The sequence below is a fragment of the Telopea speciosissima genome, chromosome 7 (genome assembly GCF_018873765.1).
Source record: "Telopea speciosissima isolate NSW1024214 ecotype Mountain lineage chromosome 7, Tspe_v1, whole genome shotgun sequence".
In the NCBI taxonomy this organism is placed as follows: Eukaryota; Viridiplantae; Streptophyta; class Magnoliopsida; order Proteales; family Proteaceae; genus Telopea; species Telopea speciosissima.
Window position 1 is genome coordinate 5,435,244 of NC_057922.1, and position 16,598 is coordinate 5,451,841.

The window sequence follows — 16,598 nt, forward strand, 5'->3', positions numbered from 1 at the left end:
TACCGCACTAGGGGTCAAAGATCCATGAACATCCTCATGGGCAGTACGTAGTGAAGTGCCATCAAGTCCTACCAAAGACGCAGAACGAGCAGAATAATCCTTCAACCATTCAGAAATCAGAAAAGAGAGAGTGGACGGGTCTGTCGTAGCAGCAAAGGAAGATTCCAAGCATTCCTTAATGCCAGTGAAGGCAGCGCGCATAGAAGATGCAATGTCAGGGGCCATGAACTTACGCTTCTTTGAGGGGGGGGGGGGGAGGAGACAATCGAACCAACATAAAAAACCTTGCCACCATCCTCATTCCTAGCAGGAAACACGGGGTCAGAACTATCATCAAGCAGTGACAGTCGTTCCTCAACTCGAGACGTCCCCGAAGGCACCTGTTCAGCTGGAGGACTGGCACCACTACGTATCTGAACTCCAGCAACATCCACATTCATAACATTCATAACATCAGCCAAATCAGCAAAGGAGTCCCCAAACAACGGAAGTGGCTGAAAATCAGCAAACAACGAAGAGATAAAAAAAATTTCATTCGAAGGGGAGCTAGAATCCTTGGATTGGAGAACCACAGGAGGATCCACAAAGTGCATGGATGGGGAGTTCAACATAGCAGGCGCATGAGACAAAACCATAGTAATTGGAGGGCTCACCAGGGCGCCTCCCTCCTCCAAAACCAGAGGCTGAGGTATCAAACTATGGTCAACCTCCATCGACTCCACAGGTTCCAACCCCGGGGAAGGAATACCCGTTTCATCTAACAAAGTGGGGTTATCCTTTATTTTTGTTTTAACTTCATTATACTCAACTTCAAAACTTTTGAAATGTAAAAATAATTTGATCTTGCATTTTAGCACCCAATTTATTATTACAAATTAAGTTCTTGGTGTTGCGGTCGGAATCCGTGTGGGTGATAAGGACAACTTGACAAAAGTTAAAAAGCACAGAGGAAGATTAGAGTGAACTTCGAAAGGGGATTCTACGATGCCTAAGTCAGAATCCGTCTGACAGTGACAGTGGGATGGGAATATGGAGACTACACTAATGTCTAGTGTGATTTCCTAGATTGACATTGGTTATACCGGTTATACCACATTGCAAGTTCAATGAAGTTAAAATTGTGGATAGGTTTTGATATTTCAAGTATCGGATTAAGTGGAATTTATCAATTAACAAAATAAAGTATAGAAAAATCCAAGATTACCAAGAGGGGGATGGTGCATTAACAAAACAAAGAAGTAATGTATAAAACCTCCCAAACATGGGTGACTTGGAAACTATTTAAGTTTTTATTTATTTTATTGAAACAAAAACAAAATTTAATCAAATGAAGATATCACCATAAAACAGCTTAGATTTCCAATTCCTGAACCGATTCAGGCTGATTCAGATTCGATTCAGATCAGAATCCTCTCTAGCCGATTCCGATCCCGATTCCAAGTTTTTAAAAATTATATGTCACTTGCTTAAGAACCCTCTCCCTAACTTAGGTATGTCTTATAGAGGTTAATGCAATCAGAATCTATGTGAAAGCGTAATGGTGTTACTTGATCAGCTCAAGTGATTCAGCACGAGTTATGCGCCACATCCACGGGAAGAAACACATTGTGATTTGCGACAAAAGAGATCTCAATCCTTAAATCTCCAATTTATCATCTCCCTTTGCGTGGTTGGGGATGTTGAATGTCAATTTTGATTTAAATTAATTGGACAAGATTTAATTCAATGGGGCCACAATAAGGGTTATGAACGCCAGAATCTGGGTCGAATCAGTCAATGCCGATTTAACAATCTGAACCGGATTAGAATCAGCCAGAATCAGTCTCCCTTAAATCTGAAAACCTAACGATCCTACAAGAAAAACCCTAAAATTGGTCAAATCGGAATGTCTATAGTCGGAATCAAATCACAACCAATTTCAATCTGATTGACCGATTCTCAATTGTATATAACAATGAACTTCTTGGCGGACGAGTTCCATAGTATACAACCAATCACCAATCACCAGAGATGAATTGGTAAGCAACGAAAAAGAGACGAACAAACAAAGAATTGTTTTTTTCTTGTCAAACTATTCTTAAACTATTCTTTCTTGCTAATCTGTGAGAAGGAAAAATTCTTCACCCGGTGTAATGACAAATTGAGCTGTCGGTTGCTGAAAGTTTCAAAAAACAGCAACCACTGTAAAATCCAGAAGGTTCAAATGTTGGTATTGTTTCCTATTTTTTTCACAGGGTACTACTTACCCTAATCCAACGGGTGGAAGTAGAAAAAGAAAACCGTTAATGGGATGCTAAGGATGTCTACTCTGGGCATATTTCAGCAAACACGGGCAGTCTTCTCCTCCGAGAAGAGCCATGCAGAACACCACGGATGTACGAGTCAACTGTTTCCCTATCCGCAGGTTCCTCAGTGGAAGACGGGAGTCGAATCTTGATGCCATCATCCGCTGGTGACCAGTCTACAGCAGCTGAGCGTTCCTCCTGTTTGAATTTCATCGTTGATTTCTTCATCCCCTGTGGTGGTGACGCAGACGCTACCGATGCCGTGACATGGCGAGGGAGGCGGCTTTTCGTGCTATGTGTGCTTGTCCCTGTGCTCCAAGATTTGCACAGCTGCCCCTGATCAAACACACGTTAACAAGGAGTCAGAAAACGGAGAAAATAGATTTTTTTTTTGGAGTAAAAGAGAAAATAGATCAGAGAACAACATAACTGGAGTTCCCATAATTTTAAAGTCTCTGTTTCGCTAAATAAAAAAGGGACTGAATTAAGGGGAAATATGTGTGTACAATTATGTTCAGAGTTTGTATGTACAATTTCTATATGATACATATCAATGATTTTGGTCTATTTTTCTTTCGAAAAGAAATTGGGGGAAAAAAAAGGAAAATAGTAACGAAAAAGGAACCTTGCTTACTTCGGACTTGCTGTTCTTGTTAATGTAACGGCCAGGACGCAATTCCTCTTTTCCATGAGCAAACTGCAAGGAAAACTATCGCCATTAAAAAGGAGAAATACTAGCAGATGATAAATCAGAAACTACTTTGCCCCCTTGAGAACTACAATTTCCTAGTCCCACATTCTAGTCTCCAATCTTACGTATGAAGGACACAGAACCGCGAAAAAATTATGTAACTCAAAAGGATATAGCCTCTTCTGCCAGGCTTTCAATCCAAAATCAAACCCTCTTTCAAGTTATCAAGCAAGACTACGGATTCTAGTAGTCCATGGGGGAAAAAATGAAAAATAAGGAAGTCGGCATTCCACGATGCCTGATAACAACCTGACTGGAATTCTTGAAGGCACTCATCATCAAAATATCTGAATCCATCAGTTGTCTTCTGGATGAACAAAACGAGAAAAAAAAAATTGAAAAATTATAGATACCTCGGGGGATTTGATGAAGGAGAAACAACAGTGGTCTATTTATACGAATAAATCGAAGGCAGGAGAGGAAGCTACTTCTTATTAGACTTGGAGAGAAAGTAAAATCTCGATCAGGTAACACTTGATTGCAGATATACCATTAATGAAATAATTGTTTTCTACCTAGGAAAACCAAGGCACGCCGCATACCCTGTATACTAAACTATCAATATAGACGCGGTTGTAAATCGTTGCTTCTATATCCTTTTGCCATATTAATCCTCTTTCCTTCCTAAATTAAGAAGAAAAAGAAAGATTGAGTTTCTTTACTTTCTCTCAAACTCCCTAAGATATGCTATACTTTACTTAGAAAGCAGCGGTTGCGGCCGGGGATGTTTCGTTCCAATTCCCATTAAGAGGGGGGGGGTTCCCTCATTTCTCGTACAAATTTGCAAACAACGAAGCAAACACAAGCATTGTAATTTACATGAGAGAGAGAGAGGGAAACCAAACTTACTTGCACAGAATACGAAAAGGAGACTTCAGGACGAGCACTCACCTGGCATTTGGTGCCGTAGCGACAACTCCCCGTTTCTTCCCATGACCGGCAAATCTCCGTCTTATAGAGGTTGTTTCCCGGAGACAAGGAGCCGGAATCTGAACTCGACCTTGAACGTCCACCCGGTACCGATCCAACAAGAATCCCATCCATCACCAGTACGTCCTCTTCGACTTTCACCGGTGTAGTGAACAAGGGCGGCGACCTCGATGGTGGGGTCTCCAGGTTGTCTATTATCGACAGAGGAAGAGGAGATGGCGAAGAGCTACGAGAGGAGAAGTTGGAGCTATGGTGGTACTTTTGCATTAGTCGCGGATGGAACTTGCTGGAATCAATGACAGGAGATGAGAATGCGTCGATAGGAGATGGAACGACGGTAGCTGCAGCTGCTGCGGTGAGGGGGTAATGCATCAGTGCAGATTCCATCTCGAGAGGATCGGGAGTTCGAGAATCAAATGGAGAGCTCGCGAACGACGTTGATCCATAGCGAGGTCTGTTGAGTAGTAATTGGTGATCGTTCGGTAGATTGATCGAGGAAACGCTGCCGTCCCCAGTTACCTTCGAATAGTTCTTCATGTAAAATCCTTCCATCCGTTCCTCTATATAGTCTTTTACGTTTCTTCTGCTCCTAAAACGGTAGACGCAAATAGCCAATTCAATAGTATTAAAACGATCTCAAATTCGTAATAATAAATAAAATTTCGAAACTCTCCATTTCTTGGCGGTTTGTTGAAAACGGAAAATTTTCTTCGAATTTCTCCGGTTCCCGCCATCACCACCAAACAGAAGAGAAACAAATAGCTTCATGTTTCCTACTGTCATTCGTGTCGGGACAGTGTGACGATATGCGTGTCTTGATATGTGATGTTATTATGTTGATACTAAATATTCACACTGAAGGAGGTTATCTTAGGAATTAAACACAGGGACACCTCTCAACTATACTGGAATCATGACATATTTTTCAGAACTAGAACATAAAGAAGTAACAGTACGACATTTTATACAAAAAAAAAAAAAATGAGAACTGAAGAGAAAACTGCGCCGATTCGGTGTATTACAACTTGAAATCTTCTGGCAAAGACAGACGAAAAAGGGAAAAATATATATGCCACAGGAATCTCCCTCCCGCAATAGAAATAAAATGATATAAATATGAAAAAGAAAAAGATGTAGTAGAAATCCCTTCAGATGTTTTATTTTTTTTGATAATTCCTTCCGATGATTTTTCGTAGCGGAAGAACCAGCGCGAACAGAATAACTCGCACAACCATATAAAATAAACAGATATTAAGCAAGAACATAACCTCTTGATTCTTGAAGCTATACGAACGGAATAAAATGGAGAAAGAAAGTAAGAGAAAAATGAAAGATAGAAAAGCATCAACAAAGAACACGAAAAAGAAATCAATCTAATAAACGATAGAATCCTTTCAACTCTATGAAGAAACCACGGAATAGAATCAGATCAAAGTATTTTCACGTAAAACGAAGAAATCAAATTATCTTCTTTCCAAAGAATCTGTCGAAACCACTACAACAGAAAACTAAATTCAGACACAATTAATCTACATTCACACCTCAAAATTCTTGTCTCGAGGGGATTGATTGACCGAAGCTTCGCGATTCGCAAATCGTGATCGCTGCGTCCTCTGTTTCAGTTCCTTTGCTACAACAGAAAACTAAATTCAGAGACACAATTAATCTACATTCACACCTCAAAATTCTTGTCTCGAGGGGATTGATTGACCGAAGCTTCGCGATTCACAAATCGTGATCGCTGCGTCCTCTGTTTCAGTTCCTTTGCTGCGGAGCAACCGAGCTTCGTATATCTCTCGGCTCCATTCGCTCTCGAATCTCGTTTTGAATGAAAACACGAAAGTGAAACACTAAACCGCCAACAGGTCTTTTATAAGCTCCGCGAAAGTACGAAGTACAAAGTAGATATGCGGTCCCCACCCACACACTGCACCGGCAAATCTGAACCGTCCAATCAGAACCCTTGTAGCTAAAGCCTAGAGCTGACAAATCTCACCAATATGACGTGTCGAAGATGGAAGACTAGAACCTTCAACAAATGAGCGGCAGCAAGCAGGTTCAGTAATAAAACCCCATCAAATCAATTTAAAATACGAAAATGCCATCATCTTCTAAACGAAAACACGAGAGTCTCACGTTCTCTACGAGTCTACTTTGTTGGGGCCTTGGCCTGAGGCTTCTTCTGTTAATGGCCTACTTCGACCTGCTGTTACAGAAATGCACGTCGCTTACTCACATCAAGCAAGTCCTAGCCCACCTTATAACCACTGGAATTTTCCAATTTTGCCCCTCCCGTACGAAGCTCCTGGAGCTCTGCGCCATCTCCGTCGCTGGGAACCTCGACTACGCAGGCGAGATTTTCCGGCAAGTCGAAAATCCGGTGACTAACGACTGGAACGCCATTATTCGAGGTTTCGCACAGAGCAATGAACCCAGGCAGGCTCTCACACGTTACCAAGCCATGTGTAGCAGGCCCCATAAACCAGATGCTCTCACGTGTTCATTCGCCCTCAAAGCCTGTGCACGTGTGTTAGCCCTTTTAGAAGCCAAGCAGATTCACTCCCAGCTCGTTCGCTTCGGTTTCCGAGCCGACGTCTTGTTAGTGACGACTCTACTAGATGTGTATGGGAAATCGGGTGACCTAGACAATGCACGGAAACTGTTCGACGAAATGTGTATTAGAGATATCGCTACGTGGAATGCCTTGATCTCTGGCATGGCACAAGGGAATCGACCGAGTGACGCTTTGGCTCTGTTCCGCCAGATGAGGGGGGAGGGGTTGAAACCGAATGAGGTTACTGTCCTTGGTGCACTTTCAGCTTGCGCGCAACTAGGCGCTTCGAGAGAGGGCGAAACCATCCATGGGTTCGTGCGGGATGAGCAGCTGGACATAAATGTGCAGGTTTGCAATGCAGTCATCGATATGTACTCTAAGTGTGGGTCTATTGACAAGGCATTGGATGTTTTCAATTCAATGCGCTGCGCTAGGAGTCTTGTGTCATGGAATACCATAATCATGGCACTTGCGATGCATGGCCGTGGGTCTCAGGCGCTTGAGTTGTTTACCCAGATGCGTCACACCCAAGTGGAGCCCGATGCAGTCACGTACCTTGCTGCACTTTGTGCGTGCAATCATGCAGGGCTGGTTGCAGATGGGCGTAGGTTGTTTAACTCTTTGCTGGAGTCCGGTTTGACACCCAATGTTAAGCACTATGGGACCCTGGTGGACCTCCTTGGTAGAGGAGGGCAGCTTGAAGAAGCTTATCAAATTATAAGATCAATGCCCATGGTCCCAGACGTTGTCCTCTGGCAAACCTTACTTGGGGCCTCCAAGACTTATGGGAATGTTGAGATGGCAGAGAGAGCATCTCGAGCTCTTGTGGAGATGGGATCAAATAGTGATGGTGATTTCGTGTTGCTATCAAACGTTTATGCTGCACACCAGAGATGGGATGATGTAGGAAGGATCAGGGAGGCAATGAGGAATAGAGAGGTAAAGAAGGTACCTGGATTTAGCTTCATAGAAGTGGGAGGTGTGGTACACAAGTTTGTTAATGGTGATCAGACCCATTCAAATTGGCGGGAGATCTATAGGAAATTGGATGAGATCAGTTTTAAGATTAAGGCATACGGTTACATGCCTGAGACTAGTTTTGTGTTGCATGATATCGGAGAAGAGGAGAAGGAGAATGCATTGTCTTACCATAGTGAGAAGTTGGCCGTTGCTTTTGGCTTGATTAGTATGGATGATGAGACGCCAATTCACGTGAATAAGAATCTTAGGATATGCGGGGATTGTCATGTTGTAATCAAGCTCATTTCTAAGATTTATGATCGTGAAATTGTAGTTAGGGATCGAGCTCGGTTTCACCATTTTAAAAATGGGGCTTGTTCCTGTGGAGATTATTGGTAGGTATTGTTTTTATACTTATTTTTAGCAGAAATGAAAATGTATTGCTTGAGGTAGTTGTGAAAATCTCTGGCACCTGGCAGGAGTAGCCATTAGTGGGACTGGATTCTTCAAGAACATGTTCATTCCTTTACTACAATAACCTCTAAATAAATTGGATGAATAAGATATTTTGAGGTTTTACGGACATTTTCTATTGAGTTATCCTCGATGTTGTCAAGATTCCGCCCTAGAGGTTCTGAGCAAGGAAGGATACATGGGAACATGGAAAACAGAGATATCAAGATGATTGCATATAAAGCAGTTTGCAGTTTGATGATTGCATATAAAGCAGGGACTGTTCGATTTGTTAAATAAAAATGCCCTCTGTGACAACTGAACCAGAGAAAAGAATCCAAGGCTGAGGAAATGGGAATGTACAACTACTTTTCCAGTTGATACTGATAGACTGATGAGAGCTTCATACTGGATGGTTAGTAGCACCTCTGAGCATGACATTCCAGGCCCCTAAGATATGAGACAAAGTGGAATTATTTGATGGAGGATGGTACCATTCCAGAAGTGTAATGGTTCTAGCTATGGGAAGCTAAATCAGTTATGAGTTACATTTTCTTCTTGATCGAGAGAAAAAAGAGGTTTTGCTAGGAAGATATTAACCTGTCAATCATCAAGCTAAACATGTATTCTTTATATCATGATCCTTGACTTTAAGCATTGCTGTAAGAGTTTCTTCTCCTTGTGGTGCAGGTAGTTGGTGTCTTATACAATTTATTAATAACCCTAAGAATGTTCAGATTATTTCACATAACCTCTTTAGCAGAGAGTTTGTGGACTCTCAATCAACGAAGTATCCCCAATCAATGAGATGGATCTTTTTCATTTTTCTTCATGTCCAAGCGTCGATTTTGGGGGAAATGTATATTTGTTTTGACTCATTTGTTGACAAAAGCAATTCACTGACAAGCATGGTGATGATTTGCAAAGCTTGCTGAGGAATAGTAGAATTCACTTGAATAAGTGTGTGCTCCTTCAGTCAGAGACAAGCTATGAATTTTGATCTATATCTTTAGAGATTGAAATTGTAAAAGTGATATTGGTGATGGGGTTGTATAACTGAGAGCCCAAGGTATTTTCTGAAGACAGGATACAAAAGGCGTTAAGCTTTGATATAGTGGTGATTTGGACTTTACTGTGTAAATTGATTTGGATTTTTCTGAGGTGCTGCTCTGGTCTGCTCCATGCAAAATTTGTTTGGTGTATTTGAAATTTATTTCAGCGCTTAACAGAAACCCTGAAGAAAGAATTTGTGATTTGCTAATAAGAAGTGTGGAAGTCACAGTCCAAATCAGTAATCAGCTGACTATATTGTGTGACTATAATAGATTTGAACATCGGAATCGGATCGGTCAAATCGGCAGTATCAGCCACCACCGATTCTGATTCGCCATTCAGATCGGCTCCTGCTAACTGTATTACTGTTTTTCGAGGGTTCCACCTATTGGTCGATTCCAGCAGCTTCCATACCGATTCCGATCTGAATTGGGTCTCGGAACTGATTCTGGGTTTTTTTATTTTTTGGATCAGATTGGAATTGAGAGACTTGGCTGGACCCGATTCGGATTCCTATTCCGGGTTTTTAAACCTGGTGACTAGCTTTTTTTCCAAGTATGGTTTGAGTAATCAGTACGGCCGATCCAATTGGTGTTTGTCGATACTGACATATTCCCGATTCCAAATAGGTGTGACGGCATGGACCAAGGGTAATTCTGTCAAAAAAAATTCACAGAAAATGCAGGTAAAACCGTTCAATCGGCTGATCCGTATCCATATCATATGTATAATAATAATAATTTCAAAGGCCGACCAGTTGATTCTTGGCTTCCCTCCATTATAGGGTCATACATGAATACATGATACATCCATAGTTTAGTATCGGGTATCGGTCATCTTCAAAACTGTTACAGTAATGATATGGTATCGGTTATATCAAGTTTGATTTTCGTTTAAAAAATGGATTTTTTGATTGTTTTACATTTTTACCCCTTTACTGTTTCACTGATACGATATCAATTAGGTCAAAACCGTGCAGTATCGCTAGTCGATACCGATACCTCAAACCATGGTCACATACACACCCGGGCTCCTAACGTGGCAAACTCTACGAAATAAAATTTACAAGAATCTACAACCAACGCCATCGCTTGATTTAACCTTCTTTTGTTTTCCCATTTTGAGCTCCTCAGCTAAAACCAGCTTTTCTACACGCAGGCCACTGGATCGACAGATACTCTCTCAGGTAAGCCTTGTTTCTTCGATCGATTTCGATCAATGATTCCCTTACTTTTTCTTTTTTCTTTTGTTAAAACACTAATTTTTCTTAGGGTTGATGCGTTTGGTTTTGAGATAAATAGAGTTTTGGGTTATTTTTGCTCGTAGTGTATCAGTGAAATATTGAAGCCCTCTATTATTTCTTGCAGATGGTTTTCTAGGGTATCTCGATGTTATTGACAATCGATGTTGCCATTTTAAGTGGTGGTATATAGGAGAAGGAAGCTTCAGGGATCGACAACAATGGTGGATTTATGGTGGTCGCTGTTGGGTGCTGCGGTTCCGGCTGTTGTTGCAGGGCAAGGTATAAGAATGAAGAGAAGGCGTGCCGAAGAGGAGAGGATCAAGAGTGCTCGTGGAAGGGAGAAGAGTTCCGATGACATCTTCGTCTGTGAGAGGATCTGTACTTCGAAGAGAATGCTGAAGAAGGTCGGTGGATTCTCGAAGGACTCAAGTCCTGATACCTGCGTTACCGTCTGTGGTGTGTCTCAGATCGATGCTTGCAGTGAGGCCTGTGCTCGCACCGTCTGCGTTAATCAACACCAAGTCCCCAATTGGAACGACGTTTGCCTTCGCAAATGCCAGAGTGAATGCCTTAAGCTCTCTTCCTATTCTTCTTAGGAACATTTCTTTGTTTTTGGATCTGCTAATTGGGTGGGTTTCTTTTCTTTTGCAAATTTGCATCTGAAACAAAAGCAAGAATTTTGTTGATACTACACACGGCATAGATCATAGGTCGTCCTTATCGGAATCTCTTTCTGCATCACTGGTGCTTTTCTTCAGTTCTCAAAATCTTGGACCAAGAGTAGATGGTGTCATTGCAGAGAATATACCTCTTACTACCTCTGTAAGGGAGGCATGGTTGCTTAGTTCTCATTTCTCAATGTCTTGGCCTGCTGTCACTGAAACGCTGGAAAGAATTAATTCTAGATGTGGGTTGCTTATTAAGTTCTTCCTGATCAGACATGGAATTGACCTTCGTCGATTTTTAAATTGATTTGAAGCCTGGAATCCGTCGAAAGCATAGAAATTGGAATCGAAAATAACAAACAAAGATTTTTCATTCTTGTGATTTTTTTTTTGGGTTTTTGATTCAATAAACGTAGGGATATTATTAGTTATTACACGAGATCCCATTAATTTTCTGCTATTCTAGTAATTAAAATAAAAAAGAAAACAATGGCAAAAAATGAAGATCATAGTGAATAGTGAGTGATTTAATAGAGATTTGCAGGAATTGGCAGAAAACCCGTGATTTTCGGCCTTGCCTTAAGCCTTCTTCATCTTGGAAGGAGACTACTGGAATGTGAAATGACCTTCCACAAAAGTATGGCTCCTGAAACAGGTAAGGAAAGTATCTTAAAAGTGAGTTCACTGTTGCTGAAAATCCTAGTTATGTCTTTAGATTAAAAGACAATGATCCAAGTCTTGGGAAGGATGGATTGGATCTGGGGAAAGGGCTGCAAGGAATTTAAGCCAGAGAGATGGATTACAACTAGAAGGGAGTTGAGATTTGAACATCCATGCAAGATCCTGGCCTTCAATGCTGGACGTCGAACTCGTCTTGCAGCTGATGTGCTTTTCAATTTCCATCTTCAGGTCCTGGAAGACCACCCTGTATGGCCTAGAAATTCAGTTATGCTCTTCAAAAAGCATGGCTTGATGGTTAGATTGAGAAAGAGGGACCGAAGAGGATGCAAGTACATAGCTCACTGACTGATACGGCCATTCCTCCCATGTTGTAAACAACTCTAGTGAGAAAGGACTTGCATATCTTTCTCTCAGACCTGAAACCTGTTTTCAGTCTAGACTGTAGAGGTATGTTGATTCTACTCCGACCGGCCAATCTCCCCAGATTTTGGGTTGGTTGAGCTAATCAGGAGATCGAATTGGGTTTAATTTATGGTAAAAGTTTGGGTCGGGGTAGCTGAACTGCTAACTAGAACCCTGTAGGTTTGGAAATTTTGGGTCCTTGCGATAAGAGCAAATGTTCATGCATGGAAACCACTCAAATGCCAAGAAAATTGGTTTAATTCTGATGATACCTAAGCTCTGATTCAGTAGTCCCAGGATGACAAAAAACATTTATCATTAGTCACTAATCATCGATGATTTCAGTTATGAAACTCAATAATATGTCATGCACACGTGACACGACAAATACAAATCCAACATTAAATACATCAACTAATAAACAGCAAGATCTGTAACAAGAACAATATATTGCACAAAACAGCTCAAAGGTCCAACTCCATGGGTAGTCCGCTGAAGTACCTCCACACACACTTCACAAGAAGAAAACAGAGCCTAATGCAAAGCAATGACCTAATTTAATTTCAGTTACCAACTCCAACTCCTGCCAAAACTCTTAGCCGCTTAACAGTTGATACTCGTACTACCCCATATCTGGGTCCATCTTTTCCATTAGTGGGATTGTGTCAAGCAGAAGCAGGGGGAGCTTCCAAATCTCAACCCCAGTCGACGAGCACATGTTGTACCGAGAAGATCCTGAGAGGTTACACTGGTCAGTTGTGTGAACTAATCTTTCACTGCCCTCGCTTCAAAGCCCCCTTCAGGTCGCTTTCTTAGATTGTAACGCATGTGGGTCCCGAGAATTTTATCCCAAATAGGGAAGAACGGTTGAGAATAATTATATTTTAAACCTTGGAGTTGATGGTGAATGTCATGGTAAGCAGTGTTATTCTGGAAGACAAGATGGAAGATGTTCCAAGGTAGCCAAAGCCCGCAATGATCATCAACAGTTTTGATAACGGCAAAGCAGAAAAAGATCACAGCGGTACGAGCAGTCATTCCTGATACCAGAAATGAGAGGGCACCACCGAAAGTGTCAAGCAAGAGACCCTCAAGCGGGTGATTATAAAGAGCCCCAATGGCATAAGGGACAACCAGCCTATGATGCTGCGAGTGAACAGTACGGTAGAGAAACTTGTTAATGTGCATATACCGATGCACAAAGTACTGCCATGTGTCCATGACCAGCATTGCAACAAAGATCTGCACAAGTTGAACAAGAAGCGAGGGCTGAATTGTGACTCCAGATGAACTTGGCTTTGAGGTCAACTGCATCACAAGCCAAGAAAACATTAAAACTATTGAATAGCAGAAGTAATCCATCTCAGGAAAAAGAACTCATCAAAAAGGAAAACAAAGACATAAAGTAACAGATAGATATGAATGCAGCAACAAGTAATATCAAGATGCATCATGATTCATGAAGAGACGTAAATGAATGTGCCAAGAAATGTCAGCCCTAATAAATTGATACAATGATAGGTGTTCTGATACAAAGGGATGACAAAGAAACCAAGTAACACTATCAAATGACATCTAATGCTGGTTGAATCAAATTTAGCACATCCTTAATACAAACTTTCATTTCTAAGCTACAATGGCGATCAAGTACAACCAGAGGACTATACAAACTGTTTTACCAGCCATATCCCAATTAGATTTCAGACTAGCTATCCCAACAGGTAACCTCAACCTATACATGTTATTGCTCATGCAACCACATTGAATCTACAAGGCCACATCCCTTGTCAAGGAGAACCTTGGGTTTAAACCTTAAAGGGATCTGGTTCAAGACTTTCATGTCATGTGATTCAGTATCCATGTCAAAAAGTTGCATAAGACTCACGGGATCATGAGATCCCAATTCTACAATCTAGCATTACAGTGCCCAATAACACAATTGAATGGGACTCCCACAGACAAGGATTTGTCAAAAGCAACAACAACAACTCAGGGCCTTATCCCAACTAAAGGATTTGTCAAAAGCCAATAACTTTATTCAAAAAGAAAGAAAGAAACCAGTAGAAGGCTGTAGTCAGGTCACAGGGACATAAGAAACCAGCATGGTATCCAATTTTGTATTACATGGTCTGATAGTCAATATAACAAAAATTATATGTTCTCTTCAAATGAAGATAGGGGGATCACCTATGCTGTTTTTCACATTTTTTCTTCACCCCAATATTTAATTTTTCCTAAAAGTACTGAGAGAAGAGCCAGAGAGTACAATGTCGTACATATGTAGCTAATGGACAAGCTGAGTTTTTCTTAATCCTAAGTCGATGTATGTTTTCCTGGTTGACTTCTAAGATATTATCACATCTCCATGAGTGTGTAGATCCTCTTACGGACCTAGAATTCTCAGGACCAGAATATAATTGATTGTCTGGGTAGCAACTCAAAGCTGGTGAGGGGGGGGGGGGGGGGGACAACACACAAAACTACAACTTTGATCAGCATCAACCCCTGCATGTATCTGTTGTTTAATCAGTCCAAAGTTGAAATTTGAAACATCGTTTACTTGATTTTCATAATCTACTCTAATTTGGACTGCACTATCATCATTTTACAACTGGAAATTTCCTATAGTGAAGACCACAGTTGATTGTGAATTTAAAAAGTTTCCACCTCCTACAAAAAGTACGACTTGACTAATTATAAATTCACTGTCTGATGGCTTATTTGGCTCAAGAAATAAGCCATCATCTTATTTCACTTCTGGGTCTTGATTGGATCTCCCATATGCTGATCTGGTTGTCTTCTCTTGGAAAGCAATGCGAAATTATTGGGAAAGGATATTTATGAACAAATCCTTCTCTAGAAATAGCATTAAAGGAGTGTGAAGACTTCAGTTTCTCGGTAGGGATTATTTTCCAAGGATTTCAAAGATGATTCTCATACCGATATCCCGAATGATTGGATTTGATTGCATAATCCCTTGGACACCCACACCTATCATGCCATCCCCTACGGTAACTCTTTTGGCTAACACCTCCTCCCCTCCCCCAACCACAAAAATAAATAAATAAATAAAAGGAACTCTATGAGGATGGATTTTGATGAATCATCTATTTGAGATGTTAAGAAGGCTGTTGCATTTATTTATTTGAGGCCCCTCATGGAGGTGATTCTAATTCAGTAGAGGCTCATGGGTTGCTTCACAGCTTGTGCTTTCTCGAAGCACAATCCGTCATTGACTTTTTTCCCATTCTGCAACCAAATATGTGCATGTTTGGATTTTAACCCATAGTTCTCTCTTCCCACAACCTTCAGGTAAGCAACCAAATGCAGCTTAGAGATTTAAAAGTTTGATCTCCATTACCATCAACGAGTAGCCAACCAATATTCCCCTCCTTTTAGAGAAGTAAAAACTAAGGCAGCAAGAAGTTAAGATCGCATTGGGCTTAAGAGTCATAATAGTCTAGAGGGGTACTGTCATGAAGTGATACTTATAGAAGCATATCCAGAGTTTATCATATACATAAGCAAGACCAGATGGGAGGAGACGGAAATCCAAACCACTCTGAGGATTCCCCTTTTCAACATAAGCCACCATCTCTGTAAGTTCCACCTCTTGAGGAACTCATGCGGCTGTAACTTTTCCTAGTCCAACAACAACCAGACCAGAAGGAAGCAGAGACAAATTTTCACAAATGAAACCATACATTTGCATGAACCAAGGAAAGAAGTGAACTTCTAAGAGGTTCATATATACTAGGAGCCCAGACCAAAATTTTCCTCAAAATTGTGTTTAAGTAGTTCTTTATATTAGGTTCTATCAGATTAACTGCATTAGGAAGTTAAATAAAATTAAGTTGCTGCTTATGGCTATTGGAGACGAAGTTGTTTTAAGGAAATATTCGAATTCATCAACTAACAAGAAAATATGAACAGCATTAATGAACTGAGTTCAGGTACTGACCAAGAAGACTGCCTGGGCGACCATGGCCTGAACAAGTTGTTGCAGCAAAACACCCTTAATCACTTTTGACAAGGGTACCGAGTTCTTCTCTCCTTCCTCTTTTCTTGTATGCAAACGGTAATTATCCAAAGGTGGCAGTAGCTGATAAAGTCCAGCGTATAACCAATAAACTACAACCGGTGCAATGGTGCCCATCACTTCGTCACTCAAATACCTCTCCCAGAAAACCATCTTGAGCGAATGGGCAGAATCAACAGAATCCCCCCAGAAATAAAAGTAATCGGCTAAGTTTCAGAGTGAATCAAAAACTCAAAGTACATTCTGGTTTAAGATCTGAAATAAAGCCATGGGCGTAAGGATTAGCTCAAACCAAAAGAAAACCTTCCAAAAAAAACCAATAAGTCAAACGACAACCAGGAATCCAGACCAATTTTTTCCTCAAAATTGCGTTTTGTTGGCGATTCCGCAGCAAAATCGGTTGTAACTTGCAGATCTCAGGCTCGATAATGAGGTCCAAAAAACCCAACAAATAAGGGGGGTTTCTTCCCCAGATCTATGCCCACATTGGGTGCAGATGTAGGGATTCAGATGGGATGGAAAATTTCCATTTTTTTCATCATCAGCTCATGGATAACAAAAATGGAATTTCCTGGTCCTTAA

The 16,598-nt window shown here is 41.0% G+C and overlaps 4 protein-coding genes across 6 annotated transcripts; 2 read left to right on the forward strand and 2 right to left on the reverse strand.

Moving 5' to 3' along the window:
• Nucleotides 1-2,069: 2,069 nt before the first annotated feature.
• On the reverse strand, nucleotides 2,070-5,810 carry LOC122667111 (zinc finger protein zfs1-like). Of its 2 annotated transcripts, none has more exons than XM_043863306.1 (4): nucleotides 5,645-5,810; nucleotides 3,928-4,555; nucleotides 2,920-2,982; nucleotides 2,070-2,615 (listed from the first exon to the last, which is right to left on the reverse strand). In XM_043863306.1, exons 2-4 carry the CDS (start codon nucleotides 4,516-4,518, stop codon nucleotides 2,304-2,306), a joined length of 966 nt encoding a protein of 321 aa, XP_043719241.1. In that variant the 5' UTR covers nucleotides 4,519-4,555; nucleotides 5,645-5,810; the 3' UTR covers nucleotides 2,070-2,303. The 2 variants fall into 2 exon arrangements, with proteins under 2 accessions (XP_043719241.1, XP_043719243.1); XM_043863308.1 differs by lacking the exon at nucleotides 5,645-5,810 and adding an exon at nucleotides 5,508-5,598.
• A 233-nt stretch (nucleotides 5,811-6,043) lies between these two features.
• LOC122666877 (pentatricopeptide repeat-containing protein At1g34160) lies at nucleotides 6,044-7,942 on the forward strand. Its single transcript, XM_043862972.1, has one exon. The coding sequence runs from the start codon at nucleotides 6,065-6,067 to the stop codon at nucleotides 7,877-7,879; it is 1,815 nt and encodes a 604-aa protein (XP_043718907.1). The 5' UTR covers nucleotides 6,044-6,064; the 3' UTR covers nucleotides 7,880-7,942.
• Nucleotides 7,943-10,140: 2,198 nt separating this feature from the next.
• On the forward strand, nucleotides 10,141-10,852 carry LOC122669019 (uncharacterized protein At5g64816). Of its 2 annotated transcripts, none has more exons than XM_043865626.1 (2): nucleotides 10,141-10,172; nucleotides 10,366-10,852. In XM_043865626.1, the coding sequence occupies exon 2, from the start codon at nucleotides 10,448-10,450 to the stop codon at nucleotides 10,823-10,825; it is 378 nt and encodes a 125-aa protein (XP_043721561.1). In that variant the 5' UTR covers nucleotides 10,141-10,172; nucleotides 10,366-10,447; the 3' UTR covers nucleotides 10,826-10,852. The 2 variants fall into 2 exon arrangements, with proteins under 2 accessions (XP_043721561.1, XP_043721560.1); XM_043865625.1 differs by having other exon boundaries at nucleotides 10,154-10,168; nucleotides 10,346-10,852.
• A 1,424-nt stretch (nucleotides 10,853-12,276) lies between these two features.
• LOC122667247 (very-long-chain aldehyde decarbonylase GL1-9-like) lies at nucleotides 12,277-16,576 on the reverse strand. The gene is made up of 2 exons (XM_043863494.1): nucleotides 15,939-16,576; nucleotides 12,277-13,285 (listed from the first exon to the last, which is right to left on the reverse strand). The coding sequence occupies exons 1-2, from the start codon at nucleotides 16,167-16,169 to the stop codon at nucleotides 12,743-12,745; spliced, it is 774 nt and encodes a 257-aa protein (XP_043719429.1). The 5' UTR covers nucleotides 16,170-16,576; the 3' UTR covers nucleotides 12,277-12,742.
• Between the last annotated feature and the right edge of the window lie 22 nt (nucleotides 16,577-16,598).